The sequence below is a fragment of the Geotrypetes seraphini genome, chromosome 8 (genome assembly GCF_902459505.1).
Source record: "Geotrypetes seraphini chromosome 8, aGeoSer1.1, whole genome shotgun sequence".
Taxonomy (NCBI): domain Eukaryota; kingdom Metazoa; phylum Chordata; class Amphibia; order Gymnophiona; family Dermophiidae; genus Geotrypetes; species Geotrypetes seraphini.
This window is the reverse complement of record NC_047091.1, coordinates 64,332,150-64,356,174: the sequence shown is the minus strand read 5'-3', so window position 1 is coordinate 64,356,174 and position 24,025 is coordinate 64,332,150. Positions and strand designations below refer to the sequence as shown.

The window sequence follows — 24,025 nt, the reverse complement described above, 5'->3', positions numbered from 1 at the left end:
TTAGTCATTCCCAAAGACTGTACCAAAGTCCTAGTAAGGAAAGGGGAGAGCATAACCCAATAGAAGTCTATTCCTCAAACGATTTAAGGTTAGAAATAGTCTGTAAAGCGTCAAATGACGCTTAATATCTATATACCAATGTTTATAATAAAAAATAAGAATAATAATAATAAGGGTTTGTTTAGAGGGGGCAGTTTAGACAATGAGCGCAACTTCTCTCTCAACCCGAAGTGGTAGAGTAGTTTGCCCCATGGTATCATTCATAAAAAGGAAAGCGGAACCTAGCGAGCGAATGAGTGTCTGGCCTCGAGACAGCTACGATAGAGGCGGGAGACTGCAGCACCAGAGCCAGTGCAGAGCTGAGATGTTCCAGGATTACAGGGGCATTTACCCCATCGTGAGCTCAGGCTACAGCAGTGATAGCTCCCAGCATCCTGCCCACAGGGGCAGCGGGATCCTGCCTCCCAGCACCCCTCAGCAGCAGGTATTTATTATCTTTCAATATTGGAGGGGTTATTCCAGGCATGGTTATGATTATATTAAATTAATGCACGCTATAATCTTCGCTTTATATGGGGGCATAACATTTCTTCTATGATTTCTAATGATAGTATTAAGGATGCTATATTTAACACGTTTCGTCTGTGTTATTTTGAACATTATTATTAACAGCCATATCGATATTCATCTTCAAGGCAGAACATCTTTTCATATTCCATGTCCCCTTCCTATATAAGTGTCCCTGTTTTAAGACAGGAGCCAGTGACAAGTACCCAACATAAGCACCACATACTGTATAACAAAGATGGAAGGAGGAATGAGTGCCATACAGGCTCTCTTGGATTTTCTGTGTTTGCCTTGGAAAGGGTGTTTTTCCAAGGTTTTCAGATTCGGTGACATTTTGGAATATTGTCCTTCTTTGGGCCTATCAGAAGGGTATTACAACAAGGACAAAAGAAGTTATCCTGCCATTGTATCGGGCGATGGTGCGCCCGCATCTGGAATACTGCGTCCAATATTGGTCTCCGTACCTTAGGAAGGATATGGCGTTACTCGAGAGGGTTCAGAGGAGAGCGACACGCTTGATAAAAGGGATGGAAAACCTCTCATACGCTGAGAGATTGGAGAAACTGGGTCTCTTTTCCCTGGAGAAGAGGAGACTTAGAGGGGATATGATAGAGACTTATAAGATCATGAAGGGCATAGAGAGAGTAGAGAAGGACAGATTCTTCAAACTTTCGAAAAATAAAAGAACAAGAGGACACTTGGAAAAGTTGAAAGGGGACAGATTTAAAACGAATGCTAGGAAGTTCTTCTTTACCCAACGAGTGGTGGACACCTGGAATGCGCTTCCAGAGGGAGTAATAGGGCAGAGTACAGTACAGGGGTTTAAGAAAGGATTGGACAATTTCCTGCTGGAAAAGGGGATAGAGGGGTATAAATAGAGGATTACTGCACAGGTCCTGGACCTGTTGGGCCGCCACGTGAGCGGACTGCTGGGCATGATGGACCTCAGGTCTGACCCAGCAGAGGCATTGCTTATGTTCTTATGTTCTTATGTTCTTATGTCCTAGCTTGGACCAGGCCAGAAATCAGCACACACTTGGGGTCACTACTGTCACATTTGCCTGTTTAGTGGCCCTCCTATTCTCTGATGTGGATCTTCAGTGCAATGTAGAATGGTTCACTAAAACTGAGTTGTGGCAGGTGAAGCAAGGTTTCGGACACTTTGCTTGGTAAGAAGTTTTGTAACAGATTCTGTCTTGTTAGGAGAAGGTTGTACTCCTACCCCAGAACTCACATGGTAAAGGCATTTATGTAGAATCCTATACGTGTTCTCTAGGAAAGATCCTGTTACTATAAGGATGTAGTGTCTGCTTCCCTAATTTTGCCCTCAACATCCTTTCTGGATAATCTGTGCAATGTTTCATAAAGTGTAAAGGATTTGTTGGCCTAAAGAGAGCTCCTAACATCTCAAGGTCAGGGTGCCATTTCTTTTTAAAACCTGCCTTTCCAAATAATGTCTGACGCTGCGTATATCTATTGGAAATCTTGTATCTCTTCAACAACTTCCAGCTTTCCCAGTTACTAATCTTTCCAAAAGTCTTTTGCTAATAGGAACATAAGATGTGCCATATTGGGAGAGTCCAAAGGTCAATCAAGTCTAGCCTCTTGTGACCTGAGTTAGTCACTGTATGAGACAAGAACAAGGATTCCAGGAGCAGCTCCATTCCTTGTTCCTCACACCCAGAAATTGATGGTGGCTTTCCCAAGTTTGCCTGGCTAGTAATAGTTTATGAATATTTCCTCCTAAAACTTGTCTAAAGCCTTTCATAACCCAGCTAAGCTAACTGCCCTGATCACCTCTTCCAGCAACAAAATCTACTGCTTGAGGCTTATTTAAAATCTGCTGCCTCCTTTGCGAAATGTCCATTAGTCTATTTGACAGGGTAAATTGTTCATTCATGACTCTGCACTAATGTTACCATTAAGGGGGAGAGTGTGTCGCAGTGGTTAAAGCTACAGCCTCCAAAAATGTGAAAAATATATGTCAACCCACTATAAACCAGATTCCCACAATTTCTAATTAGTGGTGTTAAGATTTATACAATATAACAGAAAATATAAAAATTCTCATGAAAAAGTCTAATATTTAATTGAGTAGTGGAATGTATAAGACTGATTAAATTATATAGTCTTTATAATAGTAAAGGTTTTTGATCAATGATAGATACCCTCTACCACCGAAAAAGCAAAGGAGAATAGCACTATGATCCTTGGGATGGTATTCTGAGATCTTTTCCTTCACTTAGGCCAGGGATGTCAGAGTTCCTCCTCGAGGGCCGCAGTCCAGTCGGGTTTTCAGGATTTCCCCAATGAATAGGCATGAGATCTATTAGCATACAATGAAAGCAGTGCATGCAAATAGATCTCATGCATATTCACTGGGGAAATCCTGAAAACCAGACTGGATTGCGGCCCTCGAGGAGGGACTTTGACATCCCTGACTTAGGCATTGAAAGTATTCAGTTAACCTTCTGGGGATCTGGTTTATAGTGGGTTGACATATATTTTTCACATTTTTTGAGGCTATAGTTTTAACCTCTGCGCCACACTCTCCCCTTTAATGGTAACATTAGTGCAGAGTTATGAATGGAAAATGCAACAAAGGCTTTTTCACAACCACAGAAGAAATGTAAGTCTTTGTGCCTCATTTATGCCCGTAAATGCAAGCATTCCATAACACTACGCCTAAATGCTGGACTCCCCCACAACCCACACATGCCCCTCTCTTGTCCATGCCCCCTTTGGAGTTGTGTGCTGTATATAGAACAGTTCTTTTTTTTTTAAGTCAAGGTTTATTTATTAGAAGACAAGTTTTACGTAGAATAAATGAGCAAGTAGATGCACCAGTCTAAGGGAGTTATACATAGCAGATGAAGAAGAACAATAAGAACATAAGCAATGCCTCCGCTGGGTTAGACCTGAGGTCCATTGTGCCCAGCAGTCCGCTCACGCGTTGGCCCAACAGGTCCAGGACCTGTGCAGTAATCCTCTATCTATACCCCTCTATACCCTTTTCCAGCAGAAAATTGTCCAATCCCTTCTTGAACCCCAGTACCGTACTCTGCCCTATTACGTCCTCCGGAAGCGCATTCCAGGTGTCCACCACACGTTAGGTAAAGAAGAACTTCCTAGCATTTGTTTTGAATCTGTCCCCTTTCAACTTTTCCGAATAACCTCTTGTTCTTTTATTTTTCGAAAGTTTGAAGAATCTGTCCCTCTCCACTCTCTCTATGCCCTTCATGATCTTGTAAGTCTCTATCATATCCCCTCTAAGTCTCCTCTTCTCCAGGGAAAAGAGACCCAGTTTCTCCAATCTCTCAGCGTATGAAAGGTTTTCCTTCCCTTTTATCAGACGTGTCGCTCTCCTCTGAACCCTGGAAATAACAATAGTATAACTTCTCAGCCATAAAGCTAACGGCAAAACAGTAACATCGTGAATCAAAGTAGAGCAATATTCTGAAGTAGACGGAGATGATAAATAAGTAAAATGGAATGGAGTGGGGGGGGGGGAAAAGGAGCGATATGTCAAGAAATGTTATCATTTAAGTATAACTTTAAAGAGTTCCATTTTTCCTGAAATTGAGAAAATCTATTAGTGGATTTGGCCAGGTCGGCTTCAGTTCTATATGTGAGGCAGACTAGATTCCACCACTGGGAATGAGAAACTTTGGAAAGATCTTTCCATGAACTTAGAAGAATCTTTAAGTTATGCACATAACTACTAATTAGTACTAATTAACACAGTTAAAGCCAATGAGGAGCCAATTGGTTTGACGGTAAATGACCTGTATTCTATAACCGTGCGCCTATTTTTGAGCAGCATTTATAGAATGCGAGGTTTAATGACATGTGATTTGCCCCCCCCTCCTTTACAAAGCCACGCTAGCGTTTTTAGCGCAGCCGCCACGGTAACAGCTCCGATGCTCTTAGAATTTATATGAACCTTTGAGCTGTTACCACCACGGCCAGCGCTAAAAACGCTAGCGTGGCTTTGTAAAGTTAGAAGTTAATGATTTTGAATATTTTGTGCAATCTACAGATTTAATTACCTCACATGTACAATCCCGCTCCCTTTTCTAGATCATTTATAAATATGTTTTTAAAAACCCCCAAAAATCAACTAGGCCCAGCATAAATCCCTGGGGTTTTCAGTTGAGGAAGCTGATCTGTTAGCCCTATTCTGTTGTGTACCTTATAACTATCTTAAATCACAGTCAAATATTTGCCTCCTTTTCCATAGCTTTTTGCTTTCCTGAGGAGTCTCTGCTAAAGGACTTAATCAAATGCCTTCTGAAATTCCTCATAGTAACACCTTAAAAAAATCTAACAGGTCACTGAGGCAAGACTTCCCTTTGCTAAATCCATGTTAGTGCCAAAGTAAAATGGCAAATCTGTTCTGTGATTCGCTGCTCAGATGCACCCTAGGCTTATTGCTTCTGTGTTACTCTGCCCTGCTATTACTGTAGTGCTTCAGTGGACAGGGATGCTCAGAATGTCTTAATTGTATTCCTGCTGCCTGGTCCAGTGGCTTTCCCTTCATTTCTCCCGTACTAATGATCCTTGTTACTTATTCCAGGCTCCCCAAAGGGTAGGGGGAGGGATGTGAGGAGCTAGCCACATTATCTAAACATTTTTTCTTTAAATCAGAAATGTTTATTGTGAGAAGTTGTACTCCAGATAAATCCATACCCATGCAAATAATATAAACCAACAAATCTCAAGATCCTTACATCAAAGGAAGGGAGATTCAACAATAATTTTTCTGTTCCAGCAAGTATGCTTCTTCCGTCTTTCTCTGCACCCCCATCTCCAGAAAGAATTATTCTCATTCAACATTCCATCGTAGTACAACAGTAACACTTGAAAACCATAGTGAAAGTCCATTTAAAAGTGTTAATATTATGGAATTAACTCTTCAAAAGAAGTTGTAATTGAAACAAAATGAAAGCATTTCTTCACATTCTCAGCACAGTTTTTAATCAGGACTCTAGTTTCTCGGTCTAATGGAAACTCCGAACCATTTATTTTTAAAAAAATCTTTATTCGTTTTCATATCTTACAACAAGTGTATAATATTCAATCAAAAATAAATTTTACAAATCACTTGATATTCTTACTTATAATCATCAAAGCATAGAAGAATCCCTCCCCACCCATCCCACCCTTAGTAATAAACCAGTTAAAACAAATATCATATATCCCAATTCCACCCTATTTATAACCTTATATTAAAAAAGGGGTGGTTAAGGTGTCTGATCATTAGAATATGTAATCAATGGCCCCCAAATCTTTTTAAAATTATTATAATTTCCTTGCTGTATAGCAAGCACTCTATCCATTTTATAAATATGGCAGACTGAATTCCACCAAAAGGTATAATTAAGCTTAGTATAATCCTTCCAATTTCCAGTAATATGTTGAATGGTTACTCCGAACCATTTAAAAAAAAAGAAAGAAATTTTGATGTAGCATCATTTTGTCTGCTAGTTCAGTCTTCCATCTTAAGTATGCTCGACTGTTGCAATATTATTTATTTGGGTACATATAAGAAAACACTGAAAAAGGCTTCGAGTTATTCAATATTCAGCAGTTCGGCTGATTTTTGGTTTGAGAAAATGGGAACATATTACTCCCTATTATCAAAAAACTATATTGGTTACCGATGGAGGCAAGAGTTTTGTTTAAATTTTCCTGTATCTGTTTTAAATCGATATTTGGCTCCTGAGTACCTGGTCTCTCATTTTTTTCTAGACCGTTTTAACAGGCCTACACGCAGAATCCATATGTTCGCTTTAAAAGTTTTCTGGATAGAACTCTCGCATTTTGGGCAGGCAAATTGAATAACTGGTTGGGTAATATTATTATGCGTGCTCCATCTTATTTTACTTTTAGTAAATTAGTAAAAACACAGTTATTTGATCAATTTGTAACCTGATTCACTGTTTTTAATCTTTTATCCTTTTATTTTGTCTGTATTTCTGATGATTTGTATTGTATAGTTTTTACTGATTGTCCGGTACTTCTCATTGTAAACCGCTTCGAACTATTATGGCTTTGGCGGTATACAAAGACAAAGTTAGACAAGTTTCTGCTGAACAAGAACGTGCGCTGGTAGGGCTAGTCTCAGTTAGGGTGCTGGTCTTAGACCAGAGGGCCGCCGCGTGAGCAGACTGCTGGGCATGATGGACCAGTGGCAATTCTTATGTTCTTATGTACAAGAATAAATTATTATTATTATTAAAATAGCCAGCCTGCACCAGTTTCCAATAAGACTTAGAGTCCCCTGTAATTTCACATTCCTCCAAATCAAACTCACTATGCCTGATTCTAAGGGCTCTTTTTACAAAGGCGTGTTAGTGGTTTAACGTGCGTAATAGCACACGCTAAACCGCCGGCCACGCTAGCCGCTTGAGCAGGTGGTAGTTTTCCAGCTAGCGCAGGGGTTAACGCGTGATGAAAATTCACGCGCGCTAAAGCCGCTAACGCGGCTTCGTAAAAGGAGCCCTAAGTAATGTAATGTAATGTAATTTATTTCTTATATACCGCTAAATTCCGTTAGGATTCTAAGCGGTTTACAGAAAATAGACAATAGGGTGCATTAAAATTATAAGTAAGATAGGTACTTAGAAATTCCCTTACTGTCCCGAAGGCTCACAATCTAACTAAAGTACCTGGGAAAATGACAATTAGTAGAGTAATGAAGAAATAAAAATAGAGATAGATGAGAAAAATAAGAAAATAAACATTCTAATAAAACTACAATGATCTAAAGGACTTTGAAAGGTTGAAAAGAGGGGAGATAGGTCTCCAAGAAAGATCAAACTAACCACTTGCTCTCCAATATCCCACTGCAATAGACTTCCGGTTGCTTTGTTTTTATTTATACAGGGTATCACTATAAGCTCTACTGAGCAAAACCTCTTTCCCACCTTGATCTTAACTTGTATGCATCCTGTGCTCTGATCTAGGCTCTTTCAAAGGGCTGGATCTAATACAGGATCTGTTTCTTCATTAAACTGGCGCTCCTGATGTGCATCTTTTGCAATTATGTTCCCAGCACTTTATAAACACAGAGGACCTCTTAATGGCAAGAGGGTAGAAAGCAAGCAATGTGCACCTCAGCTCAAAACAGCAATGAAATTACATTTTTAGACTTCTGAGAAGATATTGGGAGCAACCTATATGGAGCAGCTGGAAGTCTAAATGAAGGCAAGAGAGGGGGGTTGCTTGAACAGAACACCTTACTGGATTTTGGCCATTTTTTGTCATTCTAGACCAGTGGTCTCAAACTCAAACTCTTTGCAAGGCCACATTTTGGATTTGTAGGTACTTGGAGGGCCTCAGAAAAAAATAGTTAATGTCTTATTAAAGAAATGACAATTTGCATGAGGTAAAACTCTTTATAGTTTATAAATCTTTCCTTTGACTAAGTCTTAATAATAATAATATTATAATTTATAGCTAAAGAGACATATGATCAAGAAACTGTTTCATTTTACTTTTGTCATTATGATAAACATACCGAGGGCCTCAAAATAGGACCTGGCGGGCCGCATGTGGCCCTTGGGCCTCGGGTTTGAGATCACTGTTCTAGACAATGTTAGACTAGTTCTACCATATTAAGGGATTTACTTCTACTACTACTAGTAATTATTTCTGTAATGCTACCAGACGTACACAGCGCTGTAAAGAGTCACAAAGAAAACTTAGATTTAGAGATAAGAAATGGCATATTAGGACCAAACGAAAAGTCCAACAAAACCTGCACCGTTTTTGACAGTGGTCGGTTTAGGCCACTAGGAAGTACCTGGAAGATCCCAAAGAGCAGAGTCCTGTTTTGCTGCTTTCTGCTAGTGAGGAAATGGGTCAAGATATTTAATTGCTCAAATATTTACCTGTGCTATACCTTTAGTATATTGAATGAATTTGGAAATTATTTTCCTAGCTACGCATCTGAGTATAGAAGTGTCTTTCAAAGTACCGTATTTTCACGCATATAACGCGTGCGTTATACGCGTTTTTACCTACCGCGCATACCCCTCGCGCGTTATACGCGTGAGCGCGGTATACAAAAATTTTTTTACATAGTTCCCACCCCGCCCGACGCCCGATTCACCCCCCCAGCAGGACCGCTCGCACCCCCACCCCGAACGACCGCTCGCACGCGCTCCCACCCGCACCCGCATCCACGATCGGAGCAAGAGGGAGCCCAAGCCCTCTTGCCCGGCCGACTCCCCAACTCCCCGACAATATCGGGCCAGGAGGGAGCCCAAACCCTCACTACATTACGGGCAGGAGGGATCCCAGGCCCTCCTGCCCTCGACGCAAACCCCCCTCCCTCCAACGCCCGCCCCCCCCAGCCGACCCGCGCCCCCCCTGGCCGACCCCCACGACACCCCCACCCCCCTTCCCCCGTACCTTTGGTAGTTGGCCGGACAGACGGGAGCCAAACCCGCCTGTCCGGCAGGCAGCCAACGACGGAATGAGGCCGGATTGGCCCATCCGTCCCAAAGCTCCGCCTACTGGTGGGGCCTAAGGCGTGTGGGCCAATCAGAATAGGCCCTGGAGCCTTAGGTCCCACCTGGGGGCGCAGCCTGAGGCACATGGGCCCAACCCGACCATGTGCCTCAGGCCGCGCCCCCAGGTGGGACCTAAGGCTCCAGGGCCTATTCTGATTGGGTCAGGGAGGGTGAACGGAGAGTCGGGACAGCGTACGGAGAGGCGGGGCAGTGCACGGAAAGTCAGGGAGGGTGAACGGATAGTCGGGACAGCGCATGGAGAGTCGGGGGGGGCGAAAGGAGAGTCGGGGTGGCCAGAGGAGAGTCGGGGCGGGCGAAAGGACAGTCAGGCTGCATGCGCGGTATACCCGTGAGCGCGGTATACAAAAGTTTTTGTACATAAAATCGTGGTTTCTGCGCGCTATACCCATGTGCGCGTTTTACACGGGTGCGCGTTATCTGCGTGAAAATACGGTAGCTGTTGCATATCTGGCCCTGCAACACTGTTTTGGGGCAGGTAAAGCCAGGCCAACTGTAGCCTTAGCAGCTGGATCATAAAGCCATGTTCTCTTCTACAGCAACAAAGGTGCCTCCCCCTTCCACTGGAGCCTAGTCTCTATTCTCTGAAAATAAAGAAAAGACACCCTCCCTGAAAGGCAAAATGCAATGTCTTCCATTCCTTCTGGATTTTCTTGAATCTTTTTCTCACAGGCTCCTAAATCTCAACAATCATGTTTAAATCATTTAAAATGCTTTTGAGTTTCAGATGAGATCTCTTTTCATTGTATCAGAATGCTCTTGCGAGCAGTGAAGTAACCAGACTGAGTGGGAATTTTAAGCACTGATTGGAGGGAAATACAGTAATTCCACATTGCACATGTTTCTGTGCATAAATATAGGGTATATTTCTCCTGCATCTTTACTATAACTGCAAAATCTTAAGTGCCATGAGTTGTAAAATATCCAAGTGAGATCTTTTTTCTTTTTCTTTTCTAATAAGGAACATCTGAGTTTTCCGTGTATTTCAGGTTTTCATTGTTCTAAGGCTGACCCATAGGCCTTACTATAACTGAGTATCAGCAAACTTCCATTCTCTGTGCCCTGGCCAAAAGGTGTGCATCCAGGCAGAGGGATCCATTGTCATTGCTGTGAAGATTAAAGCCTCCCTTTCTTTCTCCAAAATACACTTTGGGTTACAAAAGATGCCCATGTACAGCTACTTCCTGTCGTTTAGCTCTCATACGTATGTTCACTTCCCATTAACAGTCACTTGTACGTGCACATAAATGCTACGGTGGGGAAGTGCATTGGGAAACCTGAGATGTGTTCTGGCTGCTATTGCTGTGCATGATGTCAGATGGTGCCAGTGGCATATACCAAGAAATGTCTCATCTACTTCTCAATTTCTTTTGATAGTACTACCCTCCATCATAAAATTAAAAGCCATGTAGTATGAGACAAATTGCAATAATATCAGTAGGGGATATGTCAAATACTAAGTAGTTAGCTTAGCAGGGTTTAAAAAAGGCTTGGATAATGTCCTAAAAGTCCATAAGCCATTATTAAGATGGATTTGAGAAAATCCATTGTTTCATTTCTAGGATAAGCAGCATAAAATCTGCTTTACGCTTTTGGGATTTTGCCAAGTACTTGTGACCTGGACTGACCACTGCTGGAAACAGGATACTAGGCTTGATGTACCTTCAGTCTGTCCCAGTATGTCAACTCTTACGTACTTTCTGAAGCCTTTTTTTTTTTTTTTTTGCTAGCAAAGAGGACATAAACTTTGTAGTGTTAAACTAAACTAAACTAAATCTTAAGTTTATATACCGCATCCTCTCCATGATTATAGAGCTCGGCACGGTTTACAAGAGCTTAATAAAGGAAGGTATGACACATTGGGTTTGGTGGTTGAGTATAGGGGGAGGAGAGCATTACATTTTTGTGAAAAACTTAGTTTTCAGGTGCTTACAAATAGTTGGAAGGAGACCTGATTCCGTAGTGGGGTAGTAAGGTTATTCCAAAGCCCTGTGATTCTGAAGAAGAGAGATTTTCCCAATTTTCCCGCATAGAGGATACCTTTTAGTGAGGGGAAGGATAGTTTAAGTTTAGTGTTGTGGCATTATTTCTGCTAATATGCAGAGCTCAAGGTCATTTTCTTTTCATATAAAATCCTTGGTAATCTTAGATTGCAGTCTCTGCTGATTCCTAATTATCTAATGCAAGTGACTTTAGGCAGAGCTGAGGATTAGAAATTAATTACAAGGAGTTAAAGGGAGGAATTTAGTAAATGGCGCCCAAAGTTAGGCCCTGGGAACAGTGGCGTAGCAAGGGTAGGAAGCGCCCCTCTGCGAGTTTGGGGCGTGTTATTAATCTCTATTTTTGATCTTCCTTTAAAGGGAGATATCAGTAGGGGATATGCCAAATAGTAAGCAGTTAGCTTAGCAGGGTTTAAAAAAGGCTTGGATAATTTCCTAAAAGTCCATAAGCCATTATTAAGATGAGTACGATCTGGCTGGAATATACACAGGGGCTCGGTCAATATTATCCCAACAGTGCCCTGACAGATATTGCGTGTCCTTAGATCTCCTTTTATTGATGATAACAAGTTTGGTTTTTTTTAATGAAGCATAGGGAGGGTAGAAGGCAGGGCATGATTGCATAAGTACACAGACGTCAATGGATTTTGTAAATGTGGAAGTAGATAAACCATATATTGGAACGTTGCCCGAATGCAATTCAGCTTATACCAGCAACTTTATGGTAGTTTCAGCCTCGCTGCTCTCTCAGTTTTGTTGTAGTCTCTTGTTTTACTAACTTGCAACGCACAACGGGGAGCTCCTAAGTCACAACCCCTGGGGGGCTCTGCTGGAGCCTGGGCGTTGCTCTGTGGTTATGGGGAATCATAATCCACCATTGGACGGAGCAGGTTTGGCAGGACAGGAAGGTGCCAACAGATGATGAAAACTTGTGCAATGCCTTTATTGTTAGATAATGATAACACAGAGGACATCTGGCATGGGAATCGTCGACATGGAGAGTGAGGAAGAAAGCTAGCAGATTCACACTTTGCCTCCTAAAGCTGCCAATTGTCTGTCTGCATCCTCCTGGGCTGGGCTCTGCTTACCTTTATACTGTAACACTAGAGGAGTTCCCCTGTGTCTCTGTACCACTCCCCTCTCATCCCTATATTGTAACACTAAGATTCCCTCAACCCTCTTGCTCTGATGCAGGTAGGTGTTTGCCTGTCCCAGAGTATAGTGTTTGGTGTTTGATATTTGATCATTTTTCCTAACCAGTATGACTCTTCTCATACTGTTTTGATGTCTGTGACATCATAGATTTAGAGGCATCAAGATTTACAAAGACTAGGGGACACTCGATGAAGTTACAGAGTAATACACTTCTCCCTCTGTATTCGTGGTTTCAGCATTTGCGGTTTTGATTATTCACGGTTTTTAGCTTGCTGGCTCCTCCCCCCCCAAATTACATCAGCTTGCATAGAGAAAATCGCTGATTCCCAGCACTATGTTCACCGTGTTTTGCCTCTCCTTCAGAAACAGGCCAGGTCTCCCACCATGATGGTTTTTAATAGAAAACAGCAAATAATATAAAAAAAAGTTACTTGCGGTTTTTCAGCATTTGCGGTTCTGTTAATCCCCTATCACAGCGAATACAGAGGGAGAAGTGTACTTTTAAAACCAATAGGAGGAAAATATTTTTTCACTCAGAATAGTTAAGCTCTGGAATGTGTTGCCAGAGGATGTGGTAAGAGCAGTTAATGTAGCTGGTTTAAAAAAAGGTTTGGACAAGTTCCGAGAGGAAAAGTCCATAGTCTGCTGTTGAGACAGACATGGGGGAAGCCACTGCTTGCCCTGGATCAGTAGCATGGAATGCTGCTACTATTTGGGTTTTTGCCAGGTACTTGTGACTTAGATTGGCTTCCATGAAGATGGAATACTGGGCTAGATGGACCAGTGACCTGATCCAGTAAGGCTATTCTTATATTCTTATGTTCTTAATGTTGGCTGAATGATTAGTATGTAGGGCCTGGGGGGGGGGAAGTTTTAATGATGGATCCCTTGTACTCACTCACACATTCTTTCTCTATTCTTCCCCAGAAATATAACTTGCCTCAGGGAGCAGGGTCCAGTGACAGTTCCAGTGGCTTTGTGCCTACCCTCAATGCTATTACCACCAGTCAAGATCTACAGTGGATGGTGCAGCCTACGGTCATCACCGCCTCACCTTCCACCTCCTACCTCCGGCCTTTTGCCTTTTCCCCCTACGCCTCCTCACGACCGGGTGTGATTCGTGCCATCGGCCCTTCAGTGGGGGTACGGAGGAGGCACAATGAACACGTAAGTGGCACCTTACTTTGTTCTGCTAATGCAGTCTTGGCTCTCCTGGCTGTGGGATCTGATTGGGTAAGATAGGTAAAAATGGTCTCACAGAAATGATTTCTAAGTTAACAGACATAACCAGACAGGTCTGCATTTGTAAAAACAAAACAAAACTCCCAGCAACTGCAGTGCAAAGAACACATGATGGGTGCTTATACGCGGACTTTGGTCACCTTCTGACACCTTTACCTCCTTTAAAGAATGGAAAAATAATCCAAATGAAGAAAATAAAAAGAGACATAAGCAATGGCAAGTTAGAGACTTCATTGATAAAAAAAAAAAAGCTCAAAAAGAATATGAGAGAAACTTGCCAAAGAGGCAAAAACTCATAGTAACAATTTTTATAGGTACATCAGAAGCAGAAAACCTGTGAGGGAATCCGTGGGATCATTGGATGATCAAGGAGTAAAAGGGGTGCTCAGGGAGGATAAGGCCATAGCGGAGAGATTGAATGAATTCTTTGCTTTGGTCTTTATGGAAGAATGTAAGAAATCTACATGAGCCAGAAATGGTTTTCAAGGGTAATGCAGAGGAACAGAAAGAAATCTCAGTGAACCTGGAAGACGTACTAAGCCAAATTGAAAAGTTAGAGTGATAAATCACCTGGACTGGATGGTATACATCCCAGGATACCAAAAGAACTCAAACATGAAATTGCTGATCTGCTGTTAGTGATCTGTTACCTGTCACTAAAATTGTAGTATCTGAAGATTAGAAAATGCCCAATGTTATGCTGATTTTTAAAAAGGGTTCCAGAAGAGATCGAGGAAATTACAGACTAGTAAGACTGACTTCAGTGCTGGGCAAAATAGTGGAAACAATTCAAAAAAATAAAATTGTGGAACACATATGCAAATATGATTTAATGGGATATAGTCAGCATGGGTTCAGCCAAGGGAGATCTTTTCTCACCAATTTGCTTGACTTCTTTGAAGGTGTGAATAACCATGTGGACAAAGGTGAGCTGGTTAATGTAGTGTATCTAGATTTTCAGAAAGCTTTTGACAAATGAAGCTTCTGAGAAATTAGAGTCATGGGATAGGAGGCAATGTTCTGTTGTGGATTAGGAATTATCAGACAGAAGAGGATAGGATTAAATGCCATTCTTCTCAACGGAGGAGAGTAAATAGTGGAAGGCCTCGGGGATCTGTACTGGGACTGATGCTATTTAACTTATTTATAAATTATCTGGAAATTGGAATGACAAGTGAGGTGATTAAATTGCAGATGGCATTAAACTGTTCAAAATTATTAAAATGCATGCAATGTGAAAAATTGCAGGCAGACTTTAGGAAACTGGAAGACTGGGCATCCAAATTGCAGATGAAATTTAATATGGACAAATGCAAAGTGATGCACATTGGGAAGAATAACCCAAATCAGTTACCTTGGGGGGTCAGCACCCAAAGAAAAAGATCTGGGTGTCATTGTAGACAATATGCTGAAACCTTCTGCCCAATGTGTGGCGGAGGCCAAAAAAGCAAACACGATGCTAGGAATTATTAGAAAAGGGATGGTAAACAAGACTAAGAATGTTATAATGCCTTTGTATTGCTCCATGGTGCGACCTCACCTTGAGTTTTGTGTTCAATTCTGGTCTCTTTATCTCAAATAAGATATAGTGGAACTAGAAAAGGTTCAAAGAGTGACCAAGATGATAAAGGGGATAGAACTCCTCTTATATGAGGAAAGGCTAAAGAGGTTAGGACTCTTAAGCTTGAAAAAGAAATGACTGAGGGGAGATATGACTAAAGTCTACAAAATCCTGAGAGACGTAGGACAGGTACAAGTGAATTGATTTTTTTACTCCCAAAAAAATTACAAAGACTAGGGGATACTTGATGAAGATACTAGGAAATACTTTTTTCACTCAGAGAATAGTTACTGTATATACACGAATATAAACTGAGATTTTTGGGCCCAAAAATGGGGGTCTCAGCTTATATTTGGGGCATCTCCCCCACCCCCTCCCGGACTTGTTGCAGGTAAGAAGGATCCCTCCTGACTTCTGTTCCAGCTGACTTGCCAATTTTTTCTACCTCCCTCCCATCTCTCTGGTGGTCCAGTAGTTTACTGTGCAGCAGCGAGTTTTCTGCGCTCCTGCCCCGGGCTGAGCCCCTTCCTGAATGGCCGCCTCAATTTCTCACGACCCAGTGGTATACCAGGCATGAGAGAGCTTTCCTCACTCTAGCCTGGCATTGAGCCACTCGTTGAATGGCTGCACTAAGTTCTCGCAGAATTCAAAAAGGTACATGGCGGGGGGAGGGGGAGACAGCAGGAGGGAGGTAAAAAAAATTGGCAGAGTTGGCTGGGACAGGAGACAGGAGGGATCCCTCCTGTTCTGGATCACCATGTCATATGGCAGGCCTGTGGAGGCCCGCAGGACAGCGGGAGAGAGGGGGGACAGGGCACAGGGCAGGGAGGGGAGCTGGGTGCAGAGCCTGGCAGGGAGGGAGGGAGGCTGGGTGCAGAGCCTGGCAAGGAGGGAAGAGGGACAGGGTGAAGAGCTGGGCAGGGAGAAAGGAGGACTGGGAGTAGAGCCTAGCAAAGAGTGAGGAGGGCTGAATGCAGAGCCTGGCAGGGGAGGGAGTGAGGAGGGGCAGGGCACACATCCTGGCAGGGCACATGAATATTACCCCCCCATCTTATATTTGAGTTAACCTTTTTTCCTCCTTTTTTTTTGGGGGGGGGGAAAGGTACCTCATCTTATACTTGGATTGACTTAAATTCAAGTATATACGGTAGGTTCTGAAATGTATTGCCAAAGGATGTGGTAAGAGTGGTTAACGTAGCTGATTTTAAAAAAGGTTTGGACAAGTTCCTGGAGGAAAAGTCTATAGTCTGCTTTTGAGATAGCCACTGCTTGCCCTAAATCGATAGTATGGAATGTTGCTACTATTTGGGTTTTTGCCAGGTACTTGTGGCCTGGATTGAAGATGAGATACTGGGCTAGATGGACCATTGGTCTGACCCAGTAAGACTACGTATTCTTATATTAGGACATAAGAATAGCCCTACATGGTCAGACCAATGTTTCTTCCAGCCCAATAGACCATCCCTACAGTGACAAATCCAGGTCACCAGCACCTGACAAAACCACATAAAGCAGCAACATTGCACGCTACTGATTCAGGGCAAGCAGTGGCTTCCCACATGTCTTTCTCAATAGCAGACAATGGACTTTTCCTCTAGGAAAGTGTCCAAACCTTTCCCAAAATCAGCCACATCAACCGCTCCTAGTATAACCTCCAGCAACATGCTCCAGAGCCCAACCACTCTCTGAGTGAAAAAATATTTTCTCCCATTGGTTTCAAAAGTAGCTCCCTGCAGCTTCATCAAGCGTCCCCTAGTCTTTGTAATTTTTGATGGAGTATAAAATCAATCCACTTGTACCTGTCCTACACCACTCAGGATTTTGTAGACTTCAATCATATCATATGTTCTTATGTTACCTGGTGATTTATGTGTGTTGTGAGAACTCTCAGAGCCTATTCTGGGATTATGGACCTCTCCAAGTCATAGCATGTGCAGGTCATCTGGTGTGCAGATTTCCCTTTCCCTTTTCCTCCTCCTGCCCCATGCATTTTTGAAGAGTGAAAGTCATTTAAGTTTTGCTTTGATTCCATCATCTTGTTATATAGTGATCCTCTGTGCTTATTTCATACCTTTTTATAATGTGTTGCTGTTTCTTAGAATGGAGGGAGTAGCACAAATTACCTTGCAAGACAGCTTCTATATGCCACAACAATATTATCCAATGAAAACTTGGTTTAACGTGACAGATCACCTAAGCTATGCAGTTAGGGGTAGAGCTGTGGATCAGAATTCAGGCACATGCAGTCATTGGAGCACAGGACTGTAGTGCAAATACTTGACTATATTGCCTGTTTTGCTGAAGACAATGGTCATAGCCAAGGCCTTGGTCCTCATTTACAATTCTTCAGGGTTGCCAACAGATCATATTTCTAAGCTATACCTAATATAGGGGTTCTAAAATCAGTCCTCGAGAAATACCCAGACAGTCAGATTTCAGGATACCCACAATGAATATAAACGAGATAGAGTTGCATGCACCTCCTGCATTGTATGCAAATCTATCTTCTGCATATTTATGGATCTCTCTCTCTCTCTCTCTCTATATATATATATATATATTGTATATATACTGCTATTTTTGCTATGCTATGTTTTGTCATACAATACTCGTCATGCTATATCACACCATACCATGTTTATCATGTTATGTTTTAACATGCTTTGTTATGCATGTAATCTTGTAACCTGTTCTCCTGGGAGGATGGGATATAAAACCAAATAAATAAATACACTTCTTCCTCCGTATCCACAGGGCTTAGGGGCAGAGCCGGCCCGTGAATATTAAAAAAATGCAAATAATATTCAGGCTGGTTCTGCCCCTAACCCCCGCTTCCCCCTGGCTATTTTAAGCCCTGTAAGCCCCCCCTTAAGCCTTACCTGATGATCTAGCGGGTTTTCAGGGCAGGAGCGATCTTCCCACGCTCCTGCCCTGTAAAGATCGCTCATAGGAAATGGTTGCCTTGCTCCCGTCGTAGTCTCGAGAGACTACGGGAGCTCAAGGCAGCCATTTCCTATGAGCAATCTGCATGGGCCAGGAGCGTGGGAAGATCGCTCCTGCCCCAAAAACCCACTAGATCACCAGGTAAGGCTTATAGGGCCCGAAAAATGAAAATGTTTTTATTTGTTTTAAAATCACGAATAACCGAATCCGCGGATACTGAAACCACAGATTCGGAGGGGGAAGTGTACATTAATTTAATGTTTCTCACAGACTGGGTTGAGAACCCCCTGCCTCAATGAATGTTTGTTTATTAGGGATAGCCTGAAAGCCTGGCCACTTGGCAGTCCTTGGACTGGGAGTGAAGGCCACTGATCTTTCCAGTCAGTGAAGGGAGTTTCTTTGACACTCTGCTCAAGTTTTGTATAGTGGGCCAGAGATTGCCAGCTCACCCAGGGTCAATCAGAGCCCTTGTTTTGATCCATTGCAGCTAAGGCAATATTGTTCAACCTGCATGGTTGGAGCACATCAGACTATTCAGATTAACTAGAGTGAGTTAGTAGCCCTATGACACTTATTTCTATTTGGTGGAGGTGAGCTTTGAGGTCAGAACTAGATGCCAAGGTGTGCAAAGCAGTCAAAGTGCTACACTCACTAGTATGTAATGAATTGAAAGTTTTCAAAAAGTCCCATTTTTTGAGTTGGGGTGGGGAGGATTCATACTTGCTGCTCTTGAGTGGCACTCCTGTTCCTTCTGCCAGGCACAAAGCAGAGTTCCTCAGGGAGCCAGGAAATGTCTGCCTGATAACTCACCCAACCACGACTGAGTCAGAAGGGAAGCGGGAGCAGGTCGGCTTCCAGGGCTCCAAAAGGCAGGACGTTTCTCAGTGTAGAAAAATGCAGCAGTCCCTGTTCAAGCATGGATGAGGCATCCTTGGAATGACTCACCAAATGGGTGACTTATGTCAGGGCTAATTTGCAGGAGGCATCTTGCTTGTGATCTCTGCAGGTTCTGAATAAGAAATGTTCCACCCAGCAAAGAAAGAATTTCTTCTATTAAAAAACCCTCTTCTCCAGGTCCCAGCATAAATTATTATGATGTGATGGAGGGCAAGGGGAAAATGAAAAGAACACCAAGTGGGGAGTAGGAAAGTGCACATCAACCTTAGAATCAACAAGTTTATTAATGTAAACTCAATTAAAAACTGAACACATATAATACATAGATAGATATATAAATATAATGTCCTTTGTCTTTAGTGACCCTACAAGGTCCGTGTTTCAGCCTTCAGTTGGAGTTTATCCACTAGATGGTGCTGTAGCAATTAAAATTCAAGCTTTAAACTTGTATCTTTATGCGCACAGAGAAAAACTCCGATAAGTAAGGCTTTACTGGAACAACTGGTAAAATAGGATTTTTTTCTCTATTAAAGATGAGTATTGAGGAAGAAGAGCGTCGCAGGGTACGGCGGGAACGCAACAAGCTGGCAGCTGCCAAGTGTCGCAACCGCAGGAAGGAGCTGACTGATTACCTGCAAGCGGTAAGGTCTTTTCCAGTCAAATTCTGCCCTTGTTAGTGTCAACTAGATCACTTCAAGCCAACAGTGAGATTCTTGGCCTTTCATTTGCCTTTCAGCCGTACAGCAGACCTTTCTTAAGTAAAGTTTTCATTAGCTTTAGCCACCAGGGGGGGAAATTCTGTAACCAGTGCCGAAACTTAGGCGCCTAAGTTAATTGACAAACGCTGTAAGAAATGGTGAAAAACCCTGATGTTCAAGCACCTACCGGTGCCTAAAGAAAGGGTGCCAGAATCGTGCCTACATAAGCGCTGTCCAGTGCCTAATGCTACTATGGGCAAGGCTAACACCAGAAGTGACAATAGGCACTAAAAATCGCCTACATTGCTGGCACCTATCTTTCCCGGAGGCGTGATTCTGAATATGGCAGTCGTGTGATTGACACATGATCGGTGCCCGCCAATAGTGGCACCATATACAGAATCTGGCCGCATGTGAGTACCGTATTTTCACTCATATACCGTGTAAAACGCGCACACGGGTATAGCGCGCGGGGAACAGAAATTTATGTAATAAAATTTTAATATAGCGCGCACACGCACCTTGATTTCCAAAAAGCCTTTGACAAGGTGCCTCACGAACGTCTACTCCGGAAACTGAAGAACCATGGAGTGGACGGAGACGTACATAGATGGATCAGAAACTGGTTGGCGGGTAGGAAACAGAGGGTAGGGGTGAAGGGCCACTACTCGGACTGGATGGGGGTCACGAGTGGTGTTCCGCAGGGCTCAGTGCTCGGGCCGCTGCTATTTAATATATTCATAAATGATCTAGAAACAGGCACGAAGTGTGAGATAATAAAATTTGCGGATGATACAAAACTATTTAGTGGAGCTGGGACTAAAGAGGAATGCGAAGAATTGCAAAGGGACTTGAACAAATTGGGGGAATGGGCGGCGAGATGGCAGATGAAGTTCAACGTTGAGAAATGTAAAGTATTGCATGTTGGAAACAGAAACCCGAGGTACAACTATACGATGGGAGGGATATTATTGAATGAGAGCAATCAAGAAAGGGACTTGGGGGTAATGGTGGACATGACAATGAAGCCGACGGCACAGTGCGCAACAGCCGCTAAGAAAGCAAATAGAATGCTAGGCATAATCAAGAAGGGTATTACAACAAGGACAAAAGAAGTTATCCTGCCATTGTATCGGGCGATGGTGCACCCGCATCTGGAATACTGCGTCCAATATTGGTCTCCGTACCTTAGGAAGGATATGGCGTTACTCGAGAGGGTTCAGAGGAGAGCGACACGCTTGATAAAAGGGATGGAAAACCTCTCATACGCTGAGAGATTGGAGAAACTGGGTCTCTTTTCCCTGGAGAAGAGGAGACTTAGAGGGGATATGATAGAGACTTATAAGATCATGAAGGGCATAGAGAGAGTAGAGAAGGACAGATTCTTCAAACTTTCGAAAAATAAAAGAACAAGAGGACACTTGGAAAAGTTGAAAGGGGACAGATTTAAAACGAATGCTAGGAAGTTCTTCTTTACCCAACGAGTGGTGGACACCTGGAATGCGCTTCCAGAGGGAGTAATAGGGCAGAGTACAGTACAGGGGTTTAAGAAAGGATTGGACAATTTCCTGCTGGAAAAGGGGATAGAGGGGTATAAATAGAGGATTACTGCACAGGTCCTGGACCTGTTGGGCCGCCGCGTGAGCGGACTGCTGGGCATGATGGACCTCAGGTCTGACCCAGCAGAGGCATTGCTTATGTTCTTATGTATACCACACATGCTAAAACCTCCTCCCGCCTACTCCGAACCGGCATCCTCCCCCCCCCGCTCGCGTCACCCCCCTCCCCCTCTGATCCGAGATAATCTGATCTAGCATTCCCCCTGCGAACCGGCATCTCCCTCCCCCGCGATCCTACATCCCCCCCAGCACCGCAAAGACAACTCTTACCCGATTGGGCACCGGCACCAGCACCAATGCACAGCATGTGCCAGTGCCCGAAGATCCTCCCTCGTTGGGTTGGGCTGGGCTGGGCTGGGCTGGGCGGTGCGAGAGAGATCCTCCTTCTTCCTGTGCCGGGCTGGACTAAGCTTTGAGCATTTGCGCATGCTCAAAGCCTTCTGGTCTCGCTCTCTCCGAGATAATCTCAAAGCCTAGTCCAGCCCGGCACAGGAAGAAGGAGGATCTCTCTCGCACTGCCCAGCCCAGCCCAACCAAATGAGGGAGGATCTTTGGGCACTGGCATATCCTGTGCATTGGTGCTGGTGCCGGTGCCCAATCGGGTAAGAGTTGTCTTTGCGGTGCTGGGGGGATGTAGGATTGCGGGGGAGGGGGGATGACGCCGGTTCGCAGGGGGAATGCCGGATCAGAATGAAAAAAAAAATTTGTACAACGCACTCACACATATAACGCACATGGTTATGCACGGTTTGTAAAATCGTGTATAACGCGCGCGTTATATGCGTAAAAATACGGTAGGTTGATTGGGGTGCAGCCTGCAGCCCTTAGGCATACAGCTAGAAAGAGCTATACTTTTGCCATTATTTTATTTTTCTTTTTACCTGTCTTTTCTATCATTTCAGTGGCGCTCTTTTCTCTTGATTTTGATTATAAACATCTGTGCTATACTGCCTCTCGTTATACATCAAGTAGCAATCATAAACAATCTGTCCTCTCCCAGCTCAAATCTGACCCCTCCCATGCTAACCACATGATTCCAGTTTTGTGCTCTCTTCAAGCATCAGTTTGGACCCCCAGACAAAACTTGTTTGTTCTCTAGGAAGCCACAGCACTCATGCAGGCTATTTGTCTATGCTTTTAGCCCCCATAGTTCTTATTCCCTTCGGTTCTTTTTTTTTTTTCTTATAGGAGACAGACAAGTTGGAAGATGATAAATCTTTGCTGCAGAAGGAGATCTCCGAGCTACAGAAGCAGAAAGAGAGATTAGAGCTGATTCTTGCAGCCCATAAACCTGCCTGCAAGATGCCTGATGACTCTGAATCAGAGGGTGAGACCAATGGACTCTCTTCCTTCCTCTCCTCACCCGCTGCTTCTGCTGTCAAAGATGAGCTGGACAGCGAGGGGCCCTCCACATCTGGGACCCAGCAGCCCCGCAAGCACCCCACTAAGCCAGTGCCTGCCATCGACCTGAGCACCAGCACCTTCCTGGAACCAGAGTCTCTGCACACACCCACCCTGATGATTACACCTTCCATCACACCCTTCACACCAAGTTTGGTCTTTACTTATCCTGGCCTGCCAGAGGTGGAGCCCTGTATTAGTTCTTCCTACCCTAGGGAGCTCTGCTCTGCTGCCCACAGAAGAAGCAGCAGTAGCAGCGACCACTCACCTGACAACTTGAACTCACCCACACTGCTGGCGCTGTGAGAAACTAGAGTGGGCCTCAGCAGGCCAGTCCCAGCCCAATCCACATTCCTCCATGTGCCTCAACATAGAAGAATCTCAGCTAGAGAATATCAATGCTTTCTCTTTTGTATTGCCCTCCTGTATTCTCTTTACTATGCTGTCTCCTCTAGATGAGACAAAAGACTAAGCACTGGGTCCCTTTCCTTTTCCGGATGGATTGTTATGCAGGTTTGAATGTAATAAGTGACCCTGTCTCTCAGGAAGATGGCAGGTCTATGAGACGTGTATTTTATTTTTTTTATTTATAATCTCGCAAACTTGTTACAGCAGCTGAATAATTTCTATGGCTGTGAGAGTATGATCCATACAACCAAGAAAGAAAACATTCCAAATCCCAAAACATGAATTCACCATTGTAGCTGTACTATATCAAGTCTACACAGAGGCAGAAACAGAGGGAGAGGGGTACATGCTGGATGCACCAAGATAGAATACATTGTGCAACAAATCAGAAACTGCAGCGGAAATAATTCACAAGTGAGAGAAACCTGTGTTCTCACTGACAAGCAAGCCTTACGCTCCAGACAGGAGAGCCGTGCTCTCTCTCCATTTTCAGAAGGCTCTGTAAACCCACGGCTGAATTGTAGTGACACGCGTGCGGGAGAATTTCTAATTAGCCACAAGGAAGATCATTTGAGCACCTGCTTTTGTGCAGGTAGATTTTCAACGCAATAGATTCCACAGTGAAAAGGAGGATCCCCAGACAAAAGAAAACTGTGGAATGCAAATGAAAATACAATCCACATGCATCATTTAAAAATTTTGCCCAAAATGCTCCCAGGAATGGATCCATTGGGTGTGGCTGAAAGTGTTCATGTTGTAGAATAGCCTACATGTAGTATATCCTGCCATAGTGAGGAGAACAGCTTCCAGCCAATCAGCTGACATTCATAGCCTGCTGTAGAGAATGACACGGGGGACACATTTTTCTCCGTCCCTGCGGGAACTCATTTTCCCGTCCCGTCCCCGTGAGTTCTTTTCCTGTCCTTGCACCATTCCTGCAAGCTCTTTCCTCATCTGCACAAGCCACAAACACTTTAAAATCATAAGTGTTCAAGGC

At 43.5% G+C, this 24,025-nt stretch overlaps 1 protein-coding gene across 1 annotated transcript; it reads left to right on the top strand.

Moving 5' to 3' along the window:
• The first annotated feature begins 235 nt into the window (after positions 1 to 235).
• On the top strand, positions 236 to 23,982 carry FOSL1 (FOS like 1, AP-1 transcription factor subunit). Its single transcript, XM_033953867.1, has 4 exons — positions 236 to 484; positions 13,187 to 13,426; positions 19,436 to 19,543; positions 22,408 to 23,982. The coding sequence occupies exons 1-4, from the start codon at positions 251 to 253 to the stop codon at positions 22,924 to 22,926; spliced, it is 1,101 nt and encodes a 366-aa protein (XP_033809758.1). The 5' UTR covers positions 236 to 250; the 3' UTR covers positions 22,927 to 23,982.
• The last annotated feature ends 43 nt before the right edge of the window (positions 23,983 to 24,025 follow it).

What these genes read in the sequence shown, in the direction of transcription:
- FOSL1 (XM_033953867.1), top strand. Translation starts at nt 251, where the DNA reads ATGGTATCATTCATAAAAAGGAAAGCGGAACCTAGCGAGCGAATGAGT. An exon ending in GGAGGAGGCACAATGAACAC is followed by an intron (nt 13,427 to 19,435) that starts GTAAGTGGCACC and finishes TCTCTATTAAAG; the next exon opens with ATGAGTATTGAGGAAGAAGA. An exon ending in TGACTGATTACCTGCAAGCG is followed by an intron (nt 19,544 to 22,407) that starts GTAAGGTCTTTT and finishes TTTTTCTTATAG; the next exon opens with GAGACAGACAAGTTGGAAGA.